Source organism: Homalodisca vitripennis, chromosome 1, assembly GCF_021130785.1.
Source record: "Homalodisca vitripennis isolate AUS2020 chromosome 1, UT_GWSS_2.1, whole genome shotgun sequence".
NCBI lineage: Eukaryota > Metazoa > Arthropoda > Insecta > Hemiptera > Cicadellidae > Homalodisca > Homalodisca vitripennis.
Window position 1 is genome coordinate 117882536 of NC_060207.1, and position 23061 is coordinate 117905596.

Below are 23061 nucleotides of genomic sequence, written 5' to 3' on the forward strand. Positions count from 1 at the left end.
GTAATACAATGAAAACCCATTATCTAATAATAAAATGCAATAGGCAAACTTAGAGAGAATAAGATTATTTTATAATTAAATAGATTTTATATGTGCAAATATCTTTAGTTTGTCCTGCTAATACTGAAAATAGAAATATTAAAATATATAACTTAGGTAGAAGCTATCAAATGAGTCTCCAAATACAAAGTTTCGGGAAATAATCTCTAAAGTACGCACAATTTAGAGTTCATCCCTTGCCTATGAAACCTATCGGCATAATGCAAGGTTAATCTTAAAATGTAGCAACTATGAAACAATTTCAAAATTATATTTTAAAAATGCCAAAAGTTGTAATATGTTTTATGTGTGACATAGACTAGCTGTGTGGAGTACCGCTCGCTTGTACACACACAGGACGTCAATTGTATGGGCGTGTACGGCGAACTCAACAAGAGCTGCTATCCAAGCTCTTCAAAGATTCAACAAAATAATTTCAATGTATTGATTAATCGTTTTTATTTTGATCGGGTAAAAGTTATCCCATTGGAATAACAGGATACCAACATGTTGTTCTTTCAAAAATATATACCTCTACATACTTTCTTCTTACGGTGTTTTCAGTCATTAATTTGCATAAGAGGGACATTATAGAGACATACTCCGGATAATCTTCTTACTTGTGTCACTAACACCACCACACACCACACTGAAAACTACACTACAGACTGTCATGTTAGACCCTGCTCTGGCCACAACTTTAAAAAAGTGAAAATTAAACCTCTGAAACCCGAAAGTTTCATAAATCTGTGAATACCAAACCCGTGTAGATCCAACAAAAGTCTAGATTCTAGAATTTCGTGAATCCCTGACTCACGAAGCGACATGGCAAACTCCAGAGTTTAACTGATGCTGTAACCCCTGAGGTTATCATTTTATGAGCGTTCGATTCAGAAATCTTACATCAGATCTGGCAACTGGAGTATACATTTTTATGCTATAGGCTACATTTTCTTAGATTCTGCAAAATATATTTCGAAAGCCTTGATAGAAAACTGGTAAGGAAAGGAGTACAAGGGGGAACTAAAATAACGCCGCACTCGGACACAGAACCTAGGGTCAAGGCGGGCCCTGGGATAAGTTCGGTCAGTGCGGTTTACCAAATCCTGATGGGTTGACCTGTTCCTTGACCCCAGATCTGTAACCCTCTCTCTATCCAGGACTTGACCATACATGTCTACCTAGTCTCTTGACTAGATACAAATCTAATCTTTCAGCAAATCAGCTACAAAACAAGACAATGCCTTAACCTCCTAAAAGTTTGGAATGGTAAAAGACGATTTTTAAATTTAAGATTATTTTACAGGTGTTTGAGTACGTGTTAAGTATAACATTTACAATTTTGAATCTTTTTTAATAGGGGAAAATATCAGAGAAATGTGATAAATATATGTCACTGGATAACTTTGACTTATTCGCAACACATTAATTTTATGACTGACTTTCTACATAGTCTTGCTTTAGCAACTAACAATCTGGTAGCCCTGACTTAACACTACTCCAAATGAAAATGACGAGTTACTAATGAACACTAACCAATGTAGTATATCACATTGAGTTCATTGATACAAGATGTAAGTTGGTTGTAAGTATGTGAAGCAATGCACAATGTTTGGAGTGAGCTTGCAATCCCTCTGGAGATTATATTGTTAATGGTTTCCACGATGAAAATAACAATAGCCCGTAAAACCAATAGAAATATGTTGAATTTTATTAGGAATACATGAATACGGTTTTATCATACTTCACAAATATTGTGTAAATCCCTCAGTTTTCCTCCCACCCAATTCTTTACACATTAAGGACCTCTTTATAAAAGTGTCTTTGTTTGTCCGTCCATTTAATAATTATAGATAGAAAGTCCTACAGACTGGTCTTATGGGACGACAATAATGATAGCGAAGAGGAATCGCAGAATAAACCGAAACAACGAGTATCGAAGTATCCGACTAACAAAACAAAGAATTATCACACAGGGAACAGACAGCAACACAACTTTAAGAATGTGTGTTCTGGTTCTTAACAAACATGTACAACAGAATTACATTTCATCACGTGACATAGGAACATATGTTACTTCGTTGCCGATACTTCCAAAACTCGATACTCAACCAGTTCTACGGGTTTATTTCTTTACACCTTTGTCACTTTAAATTAAGAACTGTTTTCGAATTCATAGTTACTTATTATCCTAATTACATTTAAATTATTCGTTAACAATTATATTTTAATATTACCACTTATTTCACAATGACCTGTTAGCCTGCAATATAATTATGCTGATTTTCTCCCAAAGATCGCCATTTAGAGATTTTATATAATTATGTTAAAGCATCACTTACTGAGATGGGTTCCTAAAAATACTAATGAGGATTGCCGATTGCCAAGTAATCTGATGTCGAATTTTGGATGTGAGTTGACAGATACCGCAGTTTCAAATCGTGTCTGTGACCGTAGCACTTCGTATCAGTATCATCGACCTTATACTGTATCGACTCTCCCCCTTATTCTGTTTGATAAGATCCTCTCACAGGCCATTAGCCCACGAGGACGGGCAGATTAAGGCTTAAAAGCGGATCAGTCTCTCCTTAAAATTAATGTTATGGATTGGTCGAGAATCTGTCAGTCCTCGTTAAATTATAAACCAGAAAACAAGTGTAACGTAAGTTTATACAAAATCCACTCTATATGTATTGAAGAACACCTATGTGGTTCATCCAAGTCTACGGAAAGTCCCCACGATGAATTGTTTCAAAGATTACTAGTTAACGGGTTTATGTGCTGAAGGTGACTTATAATGCGATTTACGAGTATAATTACAGCGGCCAACTAACTAACAGACCACGACTCGACGCGCCGATCACAAATTGCTGTACCATTCCTAGGTTTATAGGCAATTCCAGTTTAAACATCGGTTAATATATACGTAATGTTAATGTTTAAAATCGGACACATACTACTATGAAATAAACATCTTAATGAAATACTACATGAGAGGACATTCCCCAACTACTTCTAGAATCCAAACCTCACGATATCCCATTCCCCAAATAGGGCAATGCTATAACTTAGATGGCTTTAATACTACCTTTATAAATGTAACAGTTAGTTATAATTACGTTAACATTACATTAACCTCTACCTTTCATGTGGTAAGAAGATAACTAGATGAGAGAGAGAGTTGCAACAAAGTCGTAGGGAGCATACTTCTGATAAGAAAGTAACAGGTTAAGAGTAATAAGGTAATATGATGGGTGTTGCGTCAATACCGCGGAAAGCCTGCTTGTCGTGGAAAGATAACAAGTTAAGCGTTGCATTAATACCGAGGGTAGTTTTGTATACGGTGAACTAATACCACTTACCATATGGGTAGTGTCTGTTGTGGAAAGATAACAAGTTGAGAGTTGTAGTAATACCGTGAGGAGATTTATCTCAGATGAGACGACCAGTTGACATGAGGAGCTTTCTTTCTGTGAAAATGTAAGTATTTGAGAGTTGTAGGACAGACTTAAACAGGTGTCTATACAGATTGTTGGCGCGTGTGCACAAAACCTTAGTTGAAGGCGACAAAATCATAACGCAGTGTCGCTACGCCTCACTCGCAGTGTTGATATATATCTTTAGTCTGTGGTTGTAGTAATGCAGTGAGGAGGTTTGTTTTACGAGAGAGGATGCCATTCTCCGAGGAGAAGCTCATCTTTGATGTGGAAAGACAACAAGTTGAGAGTTGTAGTAATGACGTGGGGAGATTTGTCTCAGGAGAGAGGGTGCCATTTGCCGAGGAGAAGCTCATCTTTGATGTGGAAAGACAAGTTGAGAGTTACATATATTAATGACGTGGGGAGATTTGTCTCAGGAGAGAGGATGCCATTTGCCGAGGAGAAGCTCATCTTTGTTGTGGAAAGACAACAAGTTGAGAGTTGCAGTAATGACGTGGGTAGATTTGTCTTAGGCGAGAAGATGCAAGTTTCCGTGGGGAACCTCTTTGTTGTGGAAAGACAAGCAATGTCGTGGGTCTGCCTGTGGGTAGAAGATAACGAGTTCAGGGCCTGCATTGGGATGCTCATGGAACGGTACTACAGCTCCGATGTTTACGACCTTACTTGGAACCGAAGTGGACCGAGTCCTGCGGCAGGATCAGGACTGTCAAGGTCAGGACTCGGCCGTCACCCACTGGTCGTTACTGACGACATAACACCGCGTCCTTCAACACTTTACTGCCGCCTATTCTTCTCTGCTCACCTCTCCAGCGTGGCAACTTGCGATCATGTAGGATAAGGCGTATTAGAAAATAATTGGTAAGAAAACTAAATTGTAAATTTAGGTAACACATTTACGTGCTGAAATCGCTTTGAAATAGGTACAGTATAATGGGATTTACTGGCATAGAACGAAATTGGATAGTAATATAGTTAATCAATTTATATAACAACAGCTTTCACACTATCGAGGGGTCTTGTACATTATTGTTACGCAATCCTAGTTATATCGTAATGTTATATTGTAACGAACGGAGGTGACAATACGAGCCAAGAGAAAACTTTGGACACAAAGTACTGGTGGCAAGGTAGAATCAGTAGGAAATGAGCTCAAACTAACGCACAGACATGATATATTTATATTACTGCCTGATTCTTGCTACGGCACCAAAAGAGGCTTTGTTGGGGGTTCTCTACACGGAAGAGATGTAAACCAGAGGTGAGTCAAATTGACGAGGAATGACTCAGCCCGCCCACTGCCACCTACAGACCCTCAGGTCTGTCACTGGTCACTCTTCTGGCTGTGACTGCGGCGATACCACAGACACTCAGTTGTGACCGTGTTACAGAAACCTCAGCTAAACTGTTTGCAAAATTATCTAAACATTTGGATTACTGAGTTCTGTGTACAAAACATTTACTGTACTTATACATAACGTGCTCTTTGCAAAGTATCCATATTTAATAACAAGAAGCCTGCTCACGAACGTAACAAAGAGACAGGATAGTCTCTATAGTACTATGAGCACATGATTAAAATAAATAAACATGACACGTCCCTAATATACTGCTCAATACTCATAGTATTTGTTAAGATTTGATGGTATTTGAAAATAATAACGCCATGCTCAGTACATTTCCCTCTCCACACAGTGAGAAACAGTTCGTATATACACACGGACCTTGCATATCACCACGTACTGCAGGCATTGAGATAAGCGCTGTTCTTATCATCAAATGCGAAAGGTAGGTCCGATATAGCATAAATCCGCGAAATAATATAATAAATAATAAAATATTAACAAAGGTAATAGTTAAATGTCAACTTTCTCCACGAGTCTGTAATCGACTATCGGGATATGCAAAATCAATAATTTTCATGCAATTATCCACTTCAGTGACATTTTAGTGATCAGAATAAAGCCAAATCAAGGCGATAAAGACCGGTCTTTGACAGTTTTTACAGGCCTTTCACACATCACTAAAGCGCGGTGGCCATGACAGCAGACAACGCCTTTCTCTTGGCAAACTGCCCAGTATGGGAGTTGCGCTTCGAGGAAATGTCAATAACTTGATGTCAACTCACGGCTGGTCACCGAATAAGCAGCCTCGCTTTCTCACCGCCAGTGGACGAGTTACCGCGGCTTCAGCATCGCGTACAGTCTCTGTCTGGAAAATATTGCATGCGACACAAATGTTCGTCATGAAATATCGACAGCCGATACTTTTTACCATCACAAAGTCACTGATTCTTCTTCCACAAGAGGAAAACATGTTGTGGAAAGCAGTTCAAAAAGAGTGAAAAAAGAGCAAACTAACTTCAAATCCATAACCGCTTCGTAGACCTTAAATTTATTTACGGCTCCACTTTACCTGGCAGGATGACAAGATTGCAACGTTGCGCCGTTACAGTGCACCAAAGAGAGAGCCGAACATTGTAAGATTCAGTAACAAAATCTGAGAGTTGTCAAATATTGCCAATTCAGTTCAATCACCACCAGGTGTTAGGATAGAACAACTCCTGTAACATGTGATCTCGCACCCAGATCACTTATCGCACATGCTTTTACTACCGAATGAAATAAGGGAAGGCATAAAACCTTACTACAATGTACTTGAATAGAAAAACCTCCAGTGATACACTTAGAAAATCTATAGTATACTCCCCACTAACCCTGATCTATTCTCTATACGTAAGTGAGTAAGTCTCTAAAAGCGCTGCATGTAACCAATGAATGGATACGGAAATGATCAAACTATACCTTCACAGTGTTGTTAAACCGCGAAATCTCCATAGCTTAAGATTTAAAGTAGCGTACTGTATTACAATGAATCTCGATTCTGGAAACAATAAACCATAGTTTATTATTCATCTAGAATAGTTAAATTCCATCCCTCAGAAAGTTACCAGAACTCCTGAATGTTCAAGAAAATATTTTTAATGTATAGTCGGTTAAGTTGTACATAGTGAGGGAGAGAAGATTTCTTATACACATTTGGTTTCATATATAAAGCTTATATACTATTATGCTCTATGCTCTTTATTCTTACATTTGGGTTGGTCTTCAATACTTCACTCCACCCCCCCCCCCCCAATCCCATCACTATTACATTGTTCCCTTGAGATTTCTATGCAATTTTCAGGGACGTCATGCTCTTGTGGCGTCAAACTTTGGAAATTGCAGTTTTCCCACATTCCTGGCGACGCTGCACCTCCGCCGATGTTCTCACGATGCGGTATCCGACCACGACCGCAGACCTGGGAGCATGAATGGTCGTGGCGGCACGGCGGCCTGCCCTGTCGTCACGGAAGCGTGAACTCCGCCATCTTGCCCTGCCGTGCCGAGCGGTGAAGGACCTTAACAGCGCATGCGCCGCCGCGCCGCCTCCGCACCGCAATCAAAATAACTGCGACCACAAATCGCGCCGGAGCCCCGCGCCGTAACCTCGATTCATAATGGCACCGACATTTGCATTCTCGCCCACCCGTTTGATTCCGTTCGGCGTCCGACTTGTGCTGTTCCGCGGGCCCGGCCACAAACGTTATCACCTCCATCGTTCTTGCCTCTCTTTCGTTGTAGGGAAATGAAAAGCTTCAAAATAAAAAAAATCAATAATTACTCATACATATTGACGACCTATCCTTTTTCGACAAAATACCTTAACCAAAATTTGCATGCTATATATTTAAATTTAATTTTTACTCAAACATTCTATACACAAAATATATTTTTTTATAACGATGGGTTATGAATAAATTAGCAAGTCCCGTGTATGAAGGAGCGCCCGGTAAGCGTTGATGCCACCCGCAGTACATCTGTGCAGAGCGAGACTTGCCTTCACGTGTAATGTGCACGGCGCGCGGTGTTCACGCAAAAAATTGTACGATATAGATAGCTATTTTGGTAAGATGAAAAAATATTTTTGTTACCCAAGGCTTCTCTTTCTCTCTCTGTTATTAGCTGATGAACTGTGATTATTAATTTACGCAAAAGATAAATTAGAATGAATAACATTAATTGTATTAATTACGGAATTCGGAATGTCGAATTCTAATTCAAATAAACTATTGCTATATTCTCTACACTAGTTACACAACATTTCAATGGATAACATATCATAGAATTCAAATTCAAATAAACTATTGTGATATTCTTTACACCAGGTATGCAACATTTCCATAGATAACATATCATAGAATTGAAATTCAAATAAACTATTGTGATATTCTTTACACCAGGTAGGCAACATTTCCATAGATAACATATCATAGAATTGAAATTCAAATAAACTATTGTGATATTCTTTACACCAGGTAGGCAACATTTCCATAGATAACATATCATAGAATTGAAATTCAAATAAACTATTGTGATATTCTTTACACCAGGTAGGCAACATTTTAATAGAAAACATATAGCAGAATTCAAATTAAAATAATATAGTGTTATACTCTTCACAACATTAGATAATATTTCAAAACACAACATTTCAATAGTAGTAGAATTCAAATAAAAAGCCTATTGTTATACGCTTTATAACAGATAAACAACATTTCCATATAGTATCAGAATATCATAAATTCAAATTAAAAAAAGCTATTTATACCAGATAGGAAAATTTTAAATATTATAATATAATCGTATAATTCTAATTCTAATTCTACGAGAATAGCTCCTATCCATCAGTGTGCGGGCAACGGTGCCGCCTTTGGCGGAAACAGAAAACATCCCTCTGGCTAGATAATAACTCAGTTCAAGCTCAGGTAACATGAGCGCTCGTTAATTTGTTATATTTATAATATGTGCATATGTATTTACCTACTAATGTGGCATAATAAGAAATAGTAGATAGGAGCAGAGCGGCCGCCTCGTCGATATCGCTTCCTCCCAAGGCAGAAAACACGAACAGTTCGCCATAACGAAGTGTCATTTATAAAGCAAAATGTCATGAGTCTGCACTTTGTACAAAACAATTGAGAGATTAACAAAACCAAAAGCACGTGGCATGTCACAAACAGGGCCGACAACCGAGTACTTTTGTGTTCCTTTAATTAATGACGTATATATTTGATTGTTTTTTTTTAATTTACCATTTTTAATTGACCCGGCACTTCCAACTGTGCTGCTGCGTTATTGCCAGATATTAACTATTAATCAGAGGTAGGAGTCTGTCTCTTAAGAAATTCTCTTCACTATACACGTTCTGTGGTCAAATGGTATTGAAAGATTAATTCCAATCAATGGAATAACTATTTTGTGAAACCGAGTTCTTAGACAGTTCGGAAAGAGCGAAACCACAGACAGGCGAAATTTACGTCTCAGACAGAGGGACTTGAAGCCGAAGTGAAGTAAAACCAAGCTGGTTTCTGGATCAGCCCATGAAACCAGTAGGATTGTCCTCCCAATTTAATGTTACCTATTTAGTATAAATGGATACCAGCTGAGTACTAACAAAATGTATAGCCAATATTTGATGTATGCCCGATGTTGAGTTGTAGATGCCATTAAAGAAAGAATGACATGTAAGAATACCCAGAACGTATTCTTAAATTCAGGCTTTATCACCTATAAAATAATTGTATCAAACATAAAACAAAATCAGGAGTTGAATACAACTCCGTGACGGGATCGTGGGAGCTGGACCTGCGACTCCAAACGTCCCGTGCCGACTGTGCCGAGAACAAAGTCGCAACACCAGAGAGAACCTTCCTCGCCAGTTCAGCACACCGCGGACCGCGACGCGGGCAGGGGACGGACGTAGCGAGACGCTGCGGTCGTTTCCAATTTGGGCTTGGAGGGGGAAGGGCAACGTACCATGCCGGCATCCAAAATGGCGAACTGTCCGACCACCAATTGCCAAAATAATAGCGCCGCCTCGCCGGAGAAGGGAAAGGATCGCGAGAGCGAGCGGGGCGGCCCCGCCGTGCCACTTTGTTGGCTGCTACCGGCATTACCGTGATGAAGAGTGCATCATAATGGACCATAAAAATAACAGCTTCTACTCTCAGCTCCCCGCGCCTCGCTCTACAAACGGCATTGCATCCTTCCTCGATCTAATCTACCTCGATTTCACCCGATCCTTCCAATAAGTGGGCTCACATCCTTCATCCTGCCCGGAGATGAGCCCAAGTTGCATCCCGTACACGAGGGGCGGCCTACACTCATCACTCGCTTCCTCAAGAGAACATCGTCTATATCGAACCCATCGTATCCGCCAAATCCTGTACAGGTAATAGACACGCGGTAACACTGAGTTCTGTCCGAGATCCTTGTAACACTACTGACAGTCTAGTGGGTCACAAGTCTACAATTTACAGAACTGCACTGCCTATTGCTAGAGTATCGAGTTGTGGAGAAAAGACCTTATGTCTTGGAGAATAGTAGTCGGCAACACCCGGAAGTTATGGTGTGTACCGTGTACAGAGTGTTGAGACCCGAGAGGACCCAGCCAGGCACAGCGGCTGGCGGTTGGAGGTGTGGAGTGGACAGAGGACAGGTATCCGATGCCAAGGACGAGTCCGTACGTGTCAACCCATATCGTCACTACACACGCAACTTGCGGTCACTCACCGTGCACACATCGGCATCTCGTCCCATCTCTTCATCATCGGCCTCCACCTACTACTTACTTACTACCTTCACTCTACTAACAATCTATCCGTCTGTATGGTATTTACAACTTTGGTATTGACTTCCAAGAAGCAAACGTAGTCCGCTATCGCCTGGGTAACGTCACAGTGTAATATTTTATTGTAAAAGTTACACAAGAGATAACTCAGCCAATGCTATAAATTGAGGCACGGAAAAAGCGGTGCTCGGAAATAATCAAAGTTATGTGGCGTAGCCCTAGGGTCTGGACTCAGATCTTACTGAAATAACTCTCTAGACCTCGGCACATCGTATTTGTATAAATGATTTGTTCCCTGTTTAACTAATAAAATAAAAAGTATGACGTATCTCATGCCATACATGTTACGTAATTGATAAGCACTTGACGTAACAACATCTTACACGGCAAGAAACACACCTAATAACATCGTCTAAAGGCAGTTAACAGGTTTCAAAAGGCAAAGTCAAGAGTTAACTGTCACAACCGAGAGTCTTTTGAAAACCCTCATACTTTAAAAAGCCTTTTTTATTTTCGTGGGTATGAAGTGTTATTTCTCCGTACGTATTGTGAATTACATCATTGGCACCAACAGCAATCACGAACCTCAATTACATACCAGAAATCACGTATCAGAAATCAAGAACCGTCTCAAGAAAACGATTCATTTAGATATAGTCCTAGTTCAAAGGCGTCCTTCACAAGGAAGAATTTTCCTCTTACGGTTTCAGTAAATATTCCGAAGCAAGGTCAAAAACTGCCCAGAGGACGTAAGCAGCGGTTTACAAAAGGGAACATAACCGATTTAGAACGGTGAAAGCTTGACCACAAGACGCAGGACTTTCCAAGGCCAGCACATTGATAAACAGCATTCCTCTTAGAATTCATGAATACCTTTCTCAGAATCAAGCCGGTCTGAGCACATTGAAGTCAATGCTAATCAGCTATTTACCTTCAACTAGAGAGGTAATATTGGTAATTCGTCTCAACCCAAAGTCTGACCATAGAGTCTACTGTCTAGTTGATGCAAGATACAAGTCTTCTCAATCTTCTGCTCAATACAGGCCCTCTAAAATGGGATCATTGCAGCAAATTAATAGTCTACGTAATATGAGTGGGAAAACCCACCTACTGACACTAGAATAACTTATTTGCCTTCATAAATTTTTTTTGGAGATATACATGTAATTTGTCATTAAAGTTAAGGATGCAAATGTTAAATGCTTTATAAATTCGTTTGTAAGCTCTCTTTAGCATAATTACAAAAAAGCTAGTCTATTTTTCACTGATAAACCACGCAATGTTAAAGGAGAGGAGCAACCTACAAAAATATACAGAATCACTGAACTTTGTTATAAAAGATGTGAAGAAAAGAGTATTTATACTAGGATACTTTTGATAGGTAAACGCAGATAATATTGGCCTTGGGATCAAAAAAAGTGGAGCAAATATATACTGTACAATTCAAATGAATCTGTTTTTATTTGCCGTCCTATAATAACAACATATTATAAAAGCAGATACTATCAAAAGAAGCAAACTACTTGCATCTAACTAGTTAAAGAAATATTTTGAAACTTATTGACAAATCATAATTTCAGATAAACAAACAACGACATTTAACTTCAGTTGTTTAAAAAAAAAACCTCAACAATAACTCATTCGGATTTGAAATAGGGAACAAATGAAGTCAACAAAACTATTTTGTAAATACTCCTCACTCAAACTTGAAAAACCCGCTTGGTATCGATCCCTTGAATCGGATCGTTCAAGCATCAATTCATCAAAACTAACACTACTTCTGAAACAATATCCTACTCAACTAGTTCTTCCTTACATAAATCGAACATCATTCACTCATTTTCCTGTTTTCAATACGTATTTCAACCAAGCGGCAGCAATACATCAAAACTAACACTACTTCTGAAACAATATCCTACTCAACTAGTTCTTCCTTACACAAATCGAACATCATTCACTCATTTTCCTGTTTTCAATACGTATTTCAACAACCGACAGCAATACATCAAAACTAACACTACCCTTGAAACAATATACCAGTCCTTTCCCCAGCATTGTATGTTCTCTTGCTTTCTTCTCTTGAATATTCTATTGCTTTCTACTTTTAGTATACCAATGCTCAGGCTACGATACTTCTTTCCCTCTATCAACGGAGTCTCCTCTCTGAGCACGAGGGCACACAGTGGAACCATAGGAATATTTTAGGAAATTAAAAGTAAACAATTGGGAGCCATATGAGCCCAAATTAAACAACCAGGCTGTTACTATTCTAATTCTATCAATATTGTACAATTTTTTACTCTAGAAACTAGCCAATATAACTATTGTTTTTATCTTGAAGAATTTAAAAGTAAATGCCATCTTCCAACTGAATTTTAGAAACGACTTTGTCGTTAAAATTGTAATTTCGCATGGAAGCTTTTCTGGTCTAGAGGGAAGTAGGAAGTTTAAGAAATGACTGATTAAATGAAAATATTGTGATTAATACTTTATTTGCATTATCTTTAAGAAAAAAAACTGCAATAAAGTGACGTATTAATGAGATGTATGGTGGCATCAAAGGCATATAAACTAATAGCTTTGGCCATCTGAAGCTTTTCAATATTCTGACGCTGTGGTATGTGTTAGGGGGCTAAAACCAAAATAGCCCCCACAAAACATCAATTGTGGGGGGGGGGGCTGTAGTATGTATCTGGGCCTGGTACAGTGGGGATTTTAGATATTTCATTGATTCTTTTTATTCTTAACGTCCTCACGTAGGCTCTTGCTTACTATAAGCGTGAAACAGCATTTAACGATGCTTTGCCATGAGAGCGATTTAATTTATATATGTATACCTTAACAAAATTATGTATTATTTATACCTTATATCCTTTACTGAGCTATAAATTATAGAAGGAGTTACGGAAGGACTGAGCAGCTACAGTGGACGAGCACCAAGGCTAGTGCTGCCCTAACCTTGACGTTTAAGTAAATAAATCTCCCGTCACGCTGCAGAGAAACTGACTCTGGGCCTCCACGGCTTCAACATCCTTCAGTACCATATTATACTGGGTAGCGGTTGTCCGCTGAATGCTTTATAATTGACCATGATTAAAGACCTCCAGTTAAGTGGCATAATGTGCAGTGTAACAATTTCGTGATTAATCTGCAAGACACCATCAAGGCTCTGACTACTGCCCAATGGTAAAAACAAGAATTTTTGACCACTATAAGCTGTGTTCGGAAGGAAAACGTAAAGCCAAATCTCATGTAATGGCAAGGCACCATCGTCGCACTCAATAAAATGAAGCTTCATGCGAAATCAGGTCAGTTCTCAAGATAAAGTGTGGCTAAACATAAAGAGATAGAGAATTTCTTCCAGCCCCTCAAGTGTTAGTTCCATCCACTAAAAGATGTTGTGTTTTTAAGTAATACAGATTTCTCGGACAATCATAATAGTTATGGAAATAGAGAACAAATGCAATTCTTCACATAAAACTCATCAATAACCATAGTCAGTTACTTTGAAATTGATTGCAGAAGAGAGACCAGAACATGTTTTGAAGTATTCACGATACATAATGTCAGCTTAACTTATAGACTCTTACCTTATTAACAGACATGTCGATGATGACATAGATGAGAAGGACGATCTCCTCCTCGTCAGATCCGAGGGCATTGCCCTGGAGGCCTGCCGTGGCCACGTAGAACACACACAGATGTGTGGTGCCCATCATTTTGAGTCTACCCTCTAGCACTCTCTGCCGCCCAACATTTCTGAAACAAAAACACGACAGCGATCAGCATCCTGATTTTTGGAAACTAAAAATAGGGAATTTTAATATTTCATGTACAAAGCTAACACGCTAAGAATAAATGTGCCATCTAGAGTCTGTCCTACAACACTCTCTGCCGTACATTTCCTTTAGAACACAAACTTATCACAGATCGCAATTTTTAGGAACTAAAAAAGGCGATTATGGGTATCTGCAAATGTTAGAGCATGGCTATTCAAAATATTCACATATGTACTGAAACACTTTGTAAGTTTAAACTGTACAAGCCGACGGGATCAAGTATCGACCCTCGTACAACAATATGTAAGAGTAACTGTTGATCTGCTCTATGTTATGGGCATATATGGTTTAATGTTATCGTCGGTCTGTCCTGATACTTTTTGCTGACCAACATTTCTGGGACACAACTTCTTAAGCTATTGTGATTTTGTGGAAATTGTAAATGGCGAGTATGCTGTATCAACTAATTTTATAATAAGGCTACTAAAACATTTGCACATATAAAGAACATACGAAGTTTCAATAACATCCTGTGGCCTGTATTTTAGCACTTTCTGCTGTGAAACATTCTAACGCGTGAACTCGTCGGTGATCATTATGTTCGGGATCAGCAAATGTGACGATATATAATTGCTGACATGCAGATACTCATAATATCTCACGTACATATAAAAAGGCAGAAAACAGTGATAATACAGTAGCCTTGAGCCTGGTTTGCAGTATTCTCTGTATGAAACACGTATCTCGTAACTTACTACAAATCACTAATCAGAGATCAGCATCGTAGTTTCTTGGGACTGAAATCTTTTAGGTTCTCCGATTGATATTATAAGCTACTCAGAGTTTCTTTTACAAATACATAAAACACACTTGGCCATGTGGTGTAGCATGAGTCTAACACTCTTTGCCACTCAAAATCCTTAATCGCAAAAAGAACGATCAGCATTTACAGTATACTGTTGAAAATTCAAAATTATGATAATTATTCACTCCACAGAAGTTTAGAAGCATGTCTTTCAATGATTTCTACTGCAAAAGTTTGTAGTTATCGGACATATTGTATTTTTTTATCATCCCCACATCAATACTTGAAACTAATAAGTACAATAAAAACTTAATACCACCAAATGGTTAGTTTTGATCATTTTATGGAATTTTCACTCTAGAGCAAATCATGTATTGTTTATATTTACTAGTCATGCAGAATGAGAAAGCAGTTTTTTTTCGATTGCATGTAACAATTAGCCGTAACACCCCATATCCACAATCTGCATGCCTAATTTCTACGTCTCTGAACAAAAACGCAAGTGAAGAAAATTTACTGTATCCTAGAAATCTGAATTACCTTAAGCGCCACTTCTGCTACTATCCCAATTATTGTGTCTAAATAAAACTTGAATTTGTGACAATTCATTTCTAACCTACTCAGATGTCAGTAAAAATTTTACCTACATCTTTCATTGGAATACCGGCATTTTAGGGATGTGAATCACACTGAAATTTCACGAAGCAGTAATGTCTGTCGACGCTGGTACCGCTAGACAATATTCTAATGCACATTTTACCTCTAATATAGATCATGGCTATCTTGATAACTGGATATCATGCCACATAATCGATCTTAAGATCTACTGAACATTTTACCACTGATTTAGATCATGTCTATCTTGTTAAGAGGACACTGCGCCAAACAATGATGCATGCTTGTCAAGTTTTGTCATCCTGATTTGTTATCAACTAACTGAAAACTATCTTATAAAGACATTATGGATAACCTAGAAGTCTAGTATCTCAGATTCGTACAGAGGATGTGAAGAAACCGTCATCCAAATGTACGAGTATTATACAACGCCCGAAAACCTGTCATCCCCTTAATTTATATACGATCATCAAATGCCAATCACCAAGTCTTTTATGAACGATCTGAGCGTTTGCCAACCCTTCTTGTTTACACGACTTGAAAGATTATTGCATCAGCTTCTAATAGAAGATGTGAAAAGACTTCCATCCCGTCTTATATATACGACTTGAGAATGTGACACTCTTCGTTTTGGACAACCTGAATATTTATACTAGAAGTCGTCATGTTTTAGACGCTCTAAAAACTTGTCTCACAGTATTTTTAGGTATGGCCAGAAAGCTTGCATGAAATCTTATTACGAGGTCTCTTAGCGAGCATATAACCTATGTATTTAAAATTTTGTTATTGAGAACCTTGCAAGACTCTTCATTTTTGCCAATATAAGCAATTCTGTTTTGAATACTTACACGAGTGAACAAATGACGTGAACAAATTGTTATTAGTGGCAAGTCAAATACTTCCATTTCTTGTTCCTTGCGATCTCATTCTAGGTAAAGCGAAGTATAATTACACGTCTTTACACTAAAATTACATTAGCATTACAACAAATATAAGTTTTTTTTACTCATCTCTTAATATGTAGGCTATATTATTGTAGTAGTAAAATTGGAAAAGTTGTTTCTCAAAATAATAGCTTCCTGTCGTACTTTTAAATCTACAGAAAAAGCTAGCCATATTTGGTTTCTTACCACTATAATGTTTGTATTAATAACGCCAATTAAACTACGAATGTAATTTATTTATTTATTCAATGCGGTTATTTAAACGCATATGTGACGCAGTAAAATATAAAATAATTGAAGCGTAAAAAGTAAGGGCTATGTGGTATAGTGGTAGCATACTCGCTTAGCAAATGCGTGATCCGGATTCTAGTTCCGGCGGAGTAAGTACTTTTTTAATTAATCTTTAGTGTCAAAAATATATAAGAGAATATATACACGACTTTTGCGCGGTTCAATAGAAAAATGGAATATATTTTTATAAGAGAGTGTTGATAGTCCAAAGAAGAGCAGTGTTATTCAAACGAACGATTTTTTCTTCTTCCAACAATCGTATCGGTTATTTTTTGTTCCCCACATAAATTTGTATTAATAGCCGACTGTATTTAATTTAGCAATGTCTAATTAAGTTATAAAAATCGAGAAGGAATTCTGTTCTACTGAGAAAACCGTTTGGGAGAAAAGTTTAAATAAGGTCATTAGCACACCGTCTGCAAAGAAACGTGTTAGTAACCATTACGAGAGTGTAAATCAAGGCCTGTTATCGGAGGGGGGGGAGGGGCAAACACCGCACAGAGAGACACCTGCTGATAAGTGTTATCATGACTAAGATATACCGCTACTGATAGCGAACTGAGAAGTCGACTGCTGCCAGTCCAACTCTCCTTAGATCTTTGTTTCTTGTGCAATGATAGAGAGGCTCATAGTTTCATTTTAACCTCCCTCACTGCCACTGGAGGTTGTGTTCAAGATTCGAGTGGGAACTTTGGAGTGTCGTAATAATCCCAATTAAAAGAATAGATCATTTGAAACTAAGAACCTACCCTTCCCTCACTCTCCCTTTAATACGCGTAGGTTAGTATATTGATAACACTGATGACCTTAACAAATAAATCAAAGCATTGGTTACAAATCGAGAAGTGGTGTAAGTTTTTAGAGATTACCAGAAAACTTCAACACACCAGTATCATTTTTCGTATTTTAGGACATGGTACCATCTATGTTCTAGCGCACTAAGTCCGTGCAGTCTGTGTTAGTTTGGGGTTTATAATCAAAACTATTTAAGTCACAGGCCTCAAAGAAGCATTTCAAAACAGAAAATATTTTGGTAATTCTACGCGGAATTGTAGCCATTTAAAGTACTATCTGGGGATATCTTGTAATCAGACCCACAGAAAACAGCAGACGATAAGGACATAAAGGATTTTATATCTAAAGCACACATATTATGTATGAAAGGCTACCGAAGGGAATAACGTGCTTTTATTATAAAAAATGTATTTTCCTAAGTAATATTCTGTTCAAATGTTATACCCCTTTCCAGCAGTTTTTCCTTAGTACTTGTTTACATTACCCACAATTCCTTCTTTAAACGCTTAGTACAAAACTTGTTTCCGTCTTCAAAAACTGTGACTCTGGGGTTTAAAGAAATAAACCTACATAAAAATCTATTGCACCACCTCAGCACTATCTGATGTATTACCTGCTCCGTATCGAGGATTCTAGGAGGTTAAACGATCGTAGAAGAACAAAACCACAGTCAGGAAGATATTACGATCGGTTGGTTATGTTAAGCCTATGTCATTATTACAAACACCGAGTGCCAGATCACTCCGTATTTTAGCAATTGGTTACCAAAGAGTGTGGTAAAAGGCTAACTATTTGTTTGATAACGTTGATGAATTATTAAAACGTTACTTTAGATGTTTTTCGGAATCATTAGGCGCCCCAATCGGTCGATGGATATCCAACATTGTCTAACACAAATCAAGACGTAGATAGGTAATGAGACCCAGGATAACGTGTTTGTTTGAAAAACTGCAGCTGCGGAAGCGTCTGCTATAGAGACAATTAATTATGTTTACACACTAGAGAGAACCGCTCATTACAGGCGTAACAGGGATTGTACCAGCCCCGTTTCCCGACAATTTCCCAAGATGGTCGCCGCCGTGTATTCTCTCGTTGTCCTGTTTCCCACAGTGGGAAACTGCCGCCCGCCGCATCATTGTTCTTCCCCGTCGTAACGTGTGAGTCTTCACTTGCAAGTGGTCGACACACAAAACTTCTTAAGGATTCTTCCTACTGTTTTTAAAGGATAAACTGTTCTTACAAAATATATATTACACCAAAATTCCGAAACCTGTCCAGGTAGTATTTGATATTTATCCAACACTTTGCGTATACAAACTATAGTATGTACAGATATTTAGGTACTGTTTTACGAGTACTTCCAAATATCATTGCGTAAATATGAAGTATCCACAACGAGATTTGGAGTAAAGGGCAGATTCGTATATTTTCCAGTCATCAAAAAAGTCTCTATTACAGAACCATATACGAGTAGATCGCAATATGTCAAGTTATTCTGTTATATCTACTAACCAACTTCTTTATTTAAACATTAAATCAACTCGTGTTGTTAAACATTCTCTTTTTATACAAGTAACATCAGCGTTGGATGAAAATTAAACTATTCCAATAGTTTATTGTGACCTTGGAAGACTTTTTGTCACTTTATCTACATTGCTTGCTGTTTGATAAGCTGGAGGCCTGTGGTTTGCGTTATTCCAGTTAAATGAATTTACTTCATTAGATATTCATCTCGTGAATTTACCAAATCATCTTAAGTGATCGGAACTTGGCAAAATACCGATCGGAATTACCCCTGGCTTCTGTGGCGCCCCGCCCCGTACTTCTGGCGAATAAAAGAAAAACACACCTCGTGATAGTACCTAAATTCCAGCTCAGGTCATGTAAGCGCTACCGTATAACAATGCAGACACCTACCAATAATAGTGATAAAGTAATAAATAAAGCATAATTAATCATTTCCACTAACTTCACTCAGACAATATGCATAATTGGTGGATAAAATTATAAATAGAACATTATTAATCAAAATCATTACATATTATACTTAAGTGGCATTAATATTCACTCGATTATGTCCATGCATTTCTGTACATTGCAATGTACAATATAACTAACTATTCATGTATTTCCTAATGCATAAAACTGTGAAATTCTATAATGTTTTTTATTCAAACACTGACATTTGGAAATTAACATAAATCACAACCAGGCGCAGATGCTAAAGAAGAGAGATAGGACACACGAGTATGTTAATGGAACCGATTTTACTCGTTTAGGTGTTCTCAACTTATTTCTACATATGGCACATCCATTACACAAATCCTGGGCAGTATCCAGATCACGATCGGGTCGTATTCAATACTCACTATCATGGCATCCTGTCAACCAAAAATACGAGTTCGATCAGTACAAAATATATCATAACAAAATTAAATAATTATAAAAAATCAACAACAATAAATATAATTAGTTATTGATTTCCAAAATATGATCCAGTTTTATGACTCACATTGGGCCATTCATAAGTAAAAATAATTCAAATTCAAAAATAATTGTAACAGTATACAGGCAGTAGTAGTAGAAGGAGTAGTAGTGATAGTAAGCTGAATTTTCAAGTGATTAAAGCCTAAGTGTAACGATGGTATTAATCACAACCAGACATGACAAAACTAGTCTATCAAGAATTTGGTCCGTGTCTGGGACCTGGGCAAGTGTACCTCCCAACATTCTGGACCAAAATGATGACTTCCCGTGATCTAGTGATGTCAGCATATGACCGGTCAGCAGCTGACTGCACGAGGCCGTGCGATAAGGCAAGGTCGGCCGTGACATCACTAGGTCACGTGACACCTGTGGTGCCGGGTGACGTACCACGTGCTGTCGCTCGGCGCACCGTGCCGCACAGCGCCGCCGCGCCGCACCACCGACGGAAACGGAAGCGACCTCACACCTCACTTCCGGTCCGTATAAACACCTGTATTGGTTGACCCGCGATGCTAATGTTGCCCCGAGGGACTTCTACGCTCAGTTTAGATGTCACTTTGACTCACAGAAACAAAAGACACATCTTTACACCGTCTGAGTTATATATACTTGGTATCGCAGGAGACTTCCTCTATCCAGCATGCAACGCGACCCTCCAGATCTGTTGTTTCGTCGTTAGCACAACATCGACTATTCCAAAGACTCATCCAAACGAATTCAGCTAAACTATCTTCATTATTCCTGCTGCCACCTTCTTAAGCTTGACGTTGCGTACTTTTTCCTTCATTAATAACTACTGGATAACTTTTTTTACTTTACTGACGCGGTCAGCCAACAAACTTTAACCATTATACTTAGAAGCTATTTTTGTAAACTATTTCTGAGAGTTGTTGTTGAGTGAGATCTCTCTAAGTACTAAACTGGAACAAATACTTATGAAAAATTAAAACTATAAACATTCCACATTTTGACGAATGTGCCTGTAACGTCTACAACCAACAGATTTTGTTCAGTTAAAGCATTTTCCGAATTACTGGGTAGTATAGTTTAATCAATTTTCAAATGACTCCATAAACATTGCTCTAAAACCAAATTATGTATTTCTATAAAACGTGTTAAATGAATTATTTATCCTACACAAACTATTGAGAACTTGGTTAATAAGGACAATAGAACACTGAAGTTAAATTGAATAAGTCTAAAGTGAATCAGCATAGCACTCGACTCATCAGGAACTATAGATTAACAACAACCGTCGTGACAAAAAATTACTTGGGGAAAGGGGAGGGTTTGTAACAACCATAGAGGAAAAGATTATTGACAATTGAAAAACCAATAATGAATTTTTCGAAAACTGTTTCGGGTCCGAAACAGTAACTGTAAGCGCGCGAATGTCTCCGCTATTTGCACGGAGCCTTTCCATAGAATGTGATAATTCAACAGGCAACAGTAAATGTAAAAAAAGGCAACACTAATATATTCATTCTACAAAAATGCACACAACGAATGTCAGGGAGTTAGCACTGGCACAGCACACTGAATATATTGCAATGATGTCATGATGAGTTTGCGCTAATTATGTAATGTAACATTGACAAGTCCCATTCATTCAGAGAACAAATTGACAAGAAGATATTTAAAGCACGATATCTCACAGATAACCAGCGACTCGACACTCTTGAGTGAAATCAATCGCATCCGTCACTCCACAGGTGTTACTGAGTTTTGTAGATAGCGGCTACTTATCCAACAATGTAATAGTATAGTCGCCTGCACACCATGCCCAATACTCGAGAAATGTATGAAACCGAAAGTGTAACACGCTGAATATTCCGCATGTTATCACTGATGTACAGATGAGTTCTAACGTGAAGAACCAGAACGCACAGGTGAGTCGGGGATAACGACTGCCGACCGCTGCTATTCGTGCACTGAATGTCGGCCAATCCGTACAGTCAATCACCGCTTCCTATCACAATGTAACATAATTTGTTCGATCTTTTGCGTAGTTCTTACTATGCAGTTCTTATATTCAACCGTTAAACTCAAGTTTAGTTTTTATAATTAACATTAATACGACCACGGCACGCCTGCAAATGTATTTCTTGGATATTGGTACATAGGACTAATGCGTTGATTTTTCTGCCAACCAAACAACTGTTTATAAACAAGTTTTAGGTTCAGAAGTTTCAGTATCAGTCTGTCACTAGTAAAGAAGTAGCGAGTGAAGTGCTGCCAGTGCCAGCGATAGACGCGGGAGACAAGACAGGACGTTCTGGCTGGCCACGCACGCTCGCTTCGCTCCCCTTCACATTACTCTCTACGTCTGAATCTGTATAATGACTGTTGTAAAACTAAATTAATGAAATAAAACCAGCAAATTTCTAAAACCACCTGAGCGACTAGTTTTAAATTTTGTTGAAGCTGAAAATCCGGTATCAAAATGGAGAATGTCAGAAATGGTTTTTTATACATAATTAAGTCTGATGTATATGGATTCGTATACTATAAACCATTGGATGTTATGTTTTGTTTATTTGTTGGATTGTAACCATACAGTACACCACTACCAAACAACAGCTAACGCCAAGCTAAGGACTAGATAGTCACGTTCACCTGAACAGTATTTTGGCTCATCTCTACAGAGTTTCGCCGTTAGCTGACTCGGTAAACCGCAGACCGCTGAGGCAGGCGCCACGACGACACCCGACACACTTGCAGCAGAGCTCGGCGACCTGGATGTCCGCACCGCGCCGCGCCGCTCTCTGCAGTAGAAAGCCCCGACTGTGGGATGGGAGCACGCTGCCCTACATTCGTGGACCATTGTGGGGGAGGCGAACCACTATGAAAGTCGTGCTGGATAAGTAGTTCGAGACGATTTTCTTGCCTTCGAGTTTGGCGCTCGCGGTCGCTAATTTGCGGTCACTGATGTTCAGTCACCATCTTTCACTACAGACGCTTTTTGTGCATAGAACTGAAAGTAACCCGAGCAATTCTAATGGGTTATTATTAATTATAATATTAACTTTAACAGTTATGACCTTGATTCCTATCGGTGACAATGGAGTTCTGTGAAAGGATGGATGGCGTAAAGAAGTTGGTGTACCACTGCCGATGGGAGAACCGATTGCCGCTATACTATTGCCGAGACATCGGAAATTGGATCCGAGTTAGAGATAACGCAGGTTTACATCCTG

The 23061-nt window shown here is 38.5% G+C and overlaps 1 protein-coding gene across 1 annotated transcript in view; it reads right to left on the reverse strand.

The window, feature by feature from the left end:
* The window catches only part of LOC124370219 (RNA-binding protein fusilli), a 181204-nt gene that overhangs the window by 129195 nt on the left and 28948 nt on the right, over positions 1–23061 (reverse strand). The window contains exon 2 of the mRNA XM_046828513.1: positions 13739–13907. Within this exon, the coding sequence (XP_046684469.1) occupies positions 13739–13867 (129 nt within the window). The 5' untranslated portion in view covers positions 13868–13907. The remainder of the gene's footprint in view (positions 1–13738; positions 13908–23061) is intronic.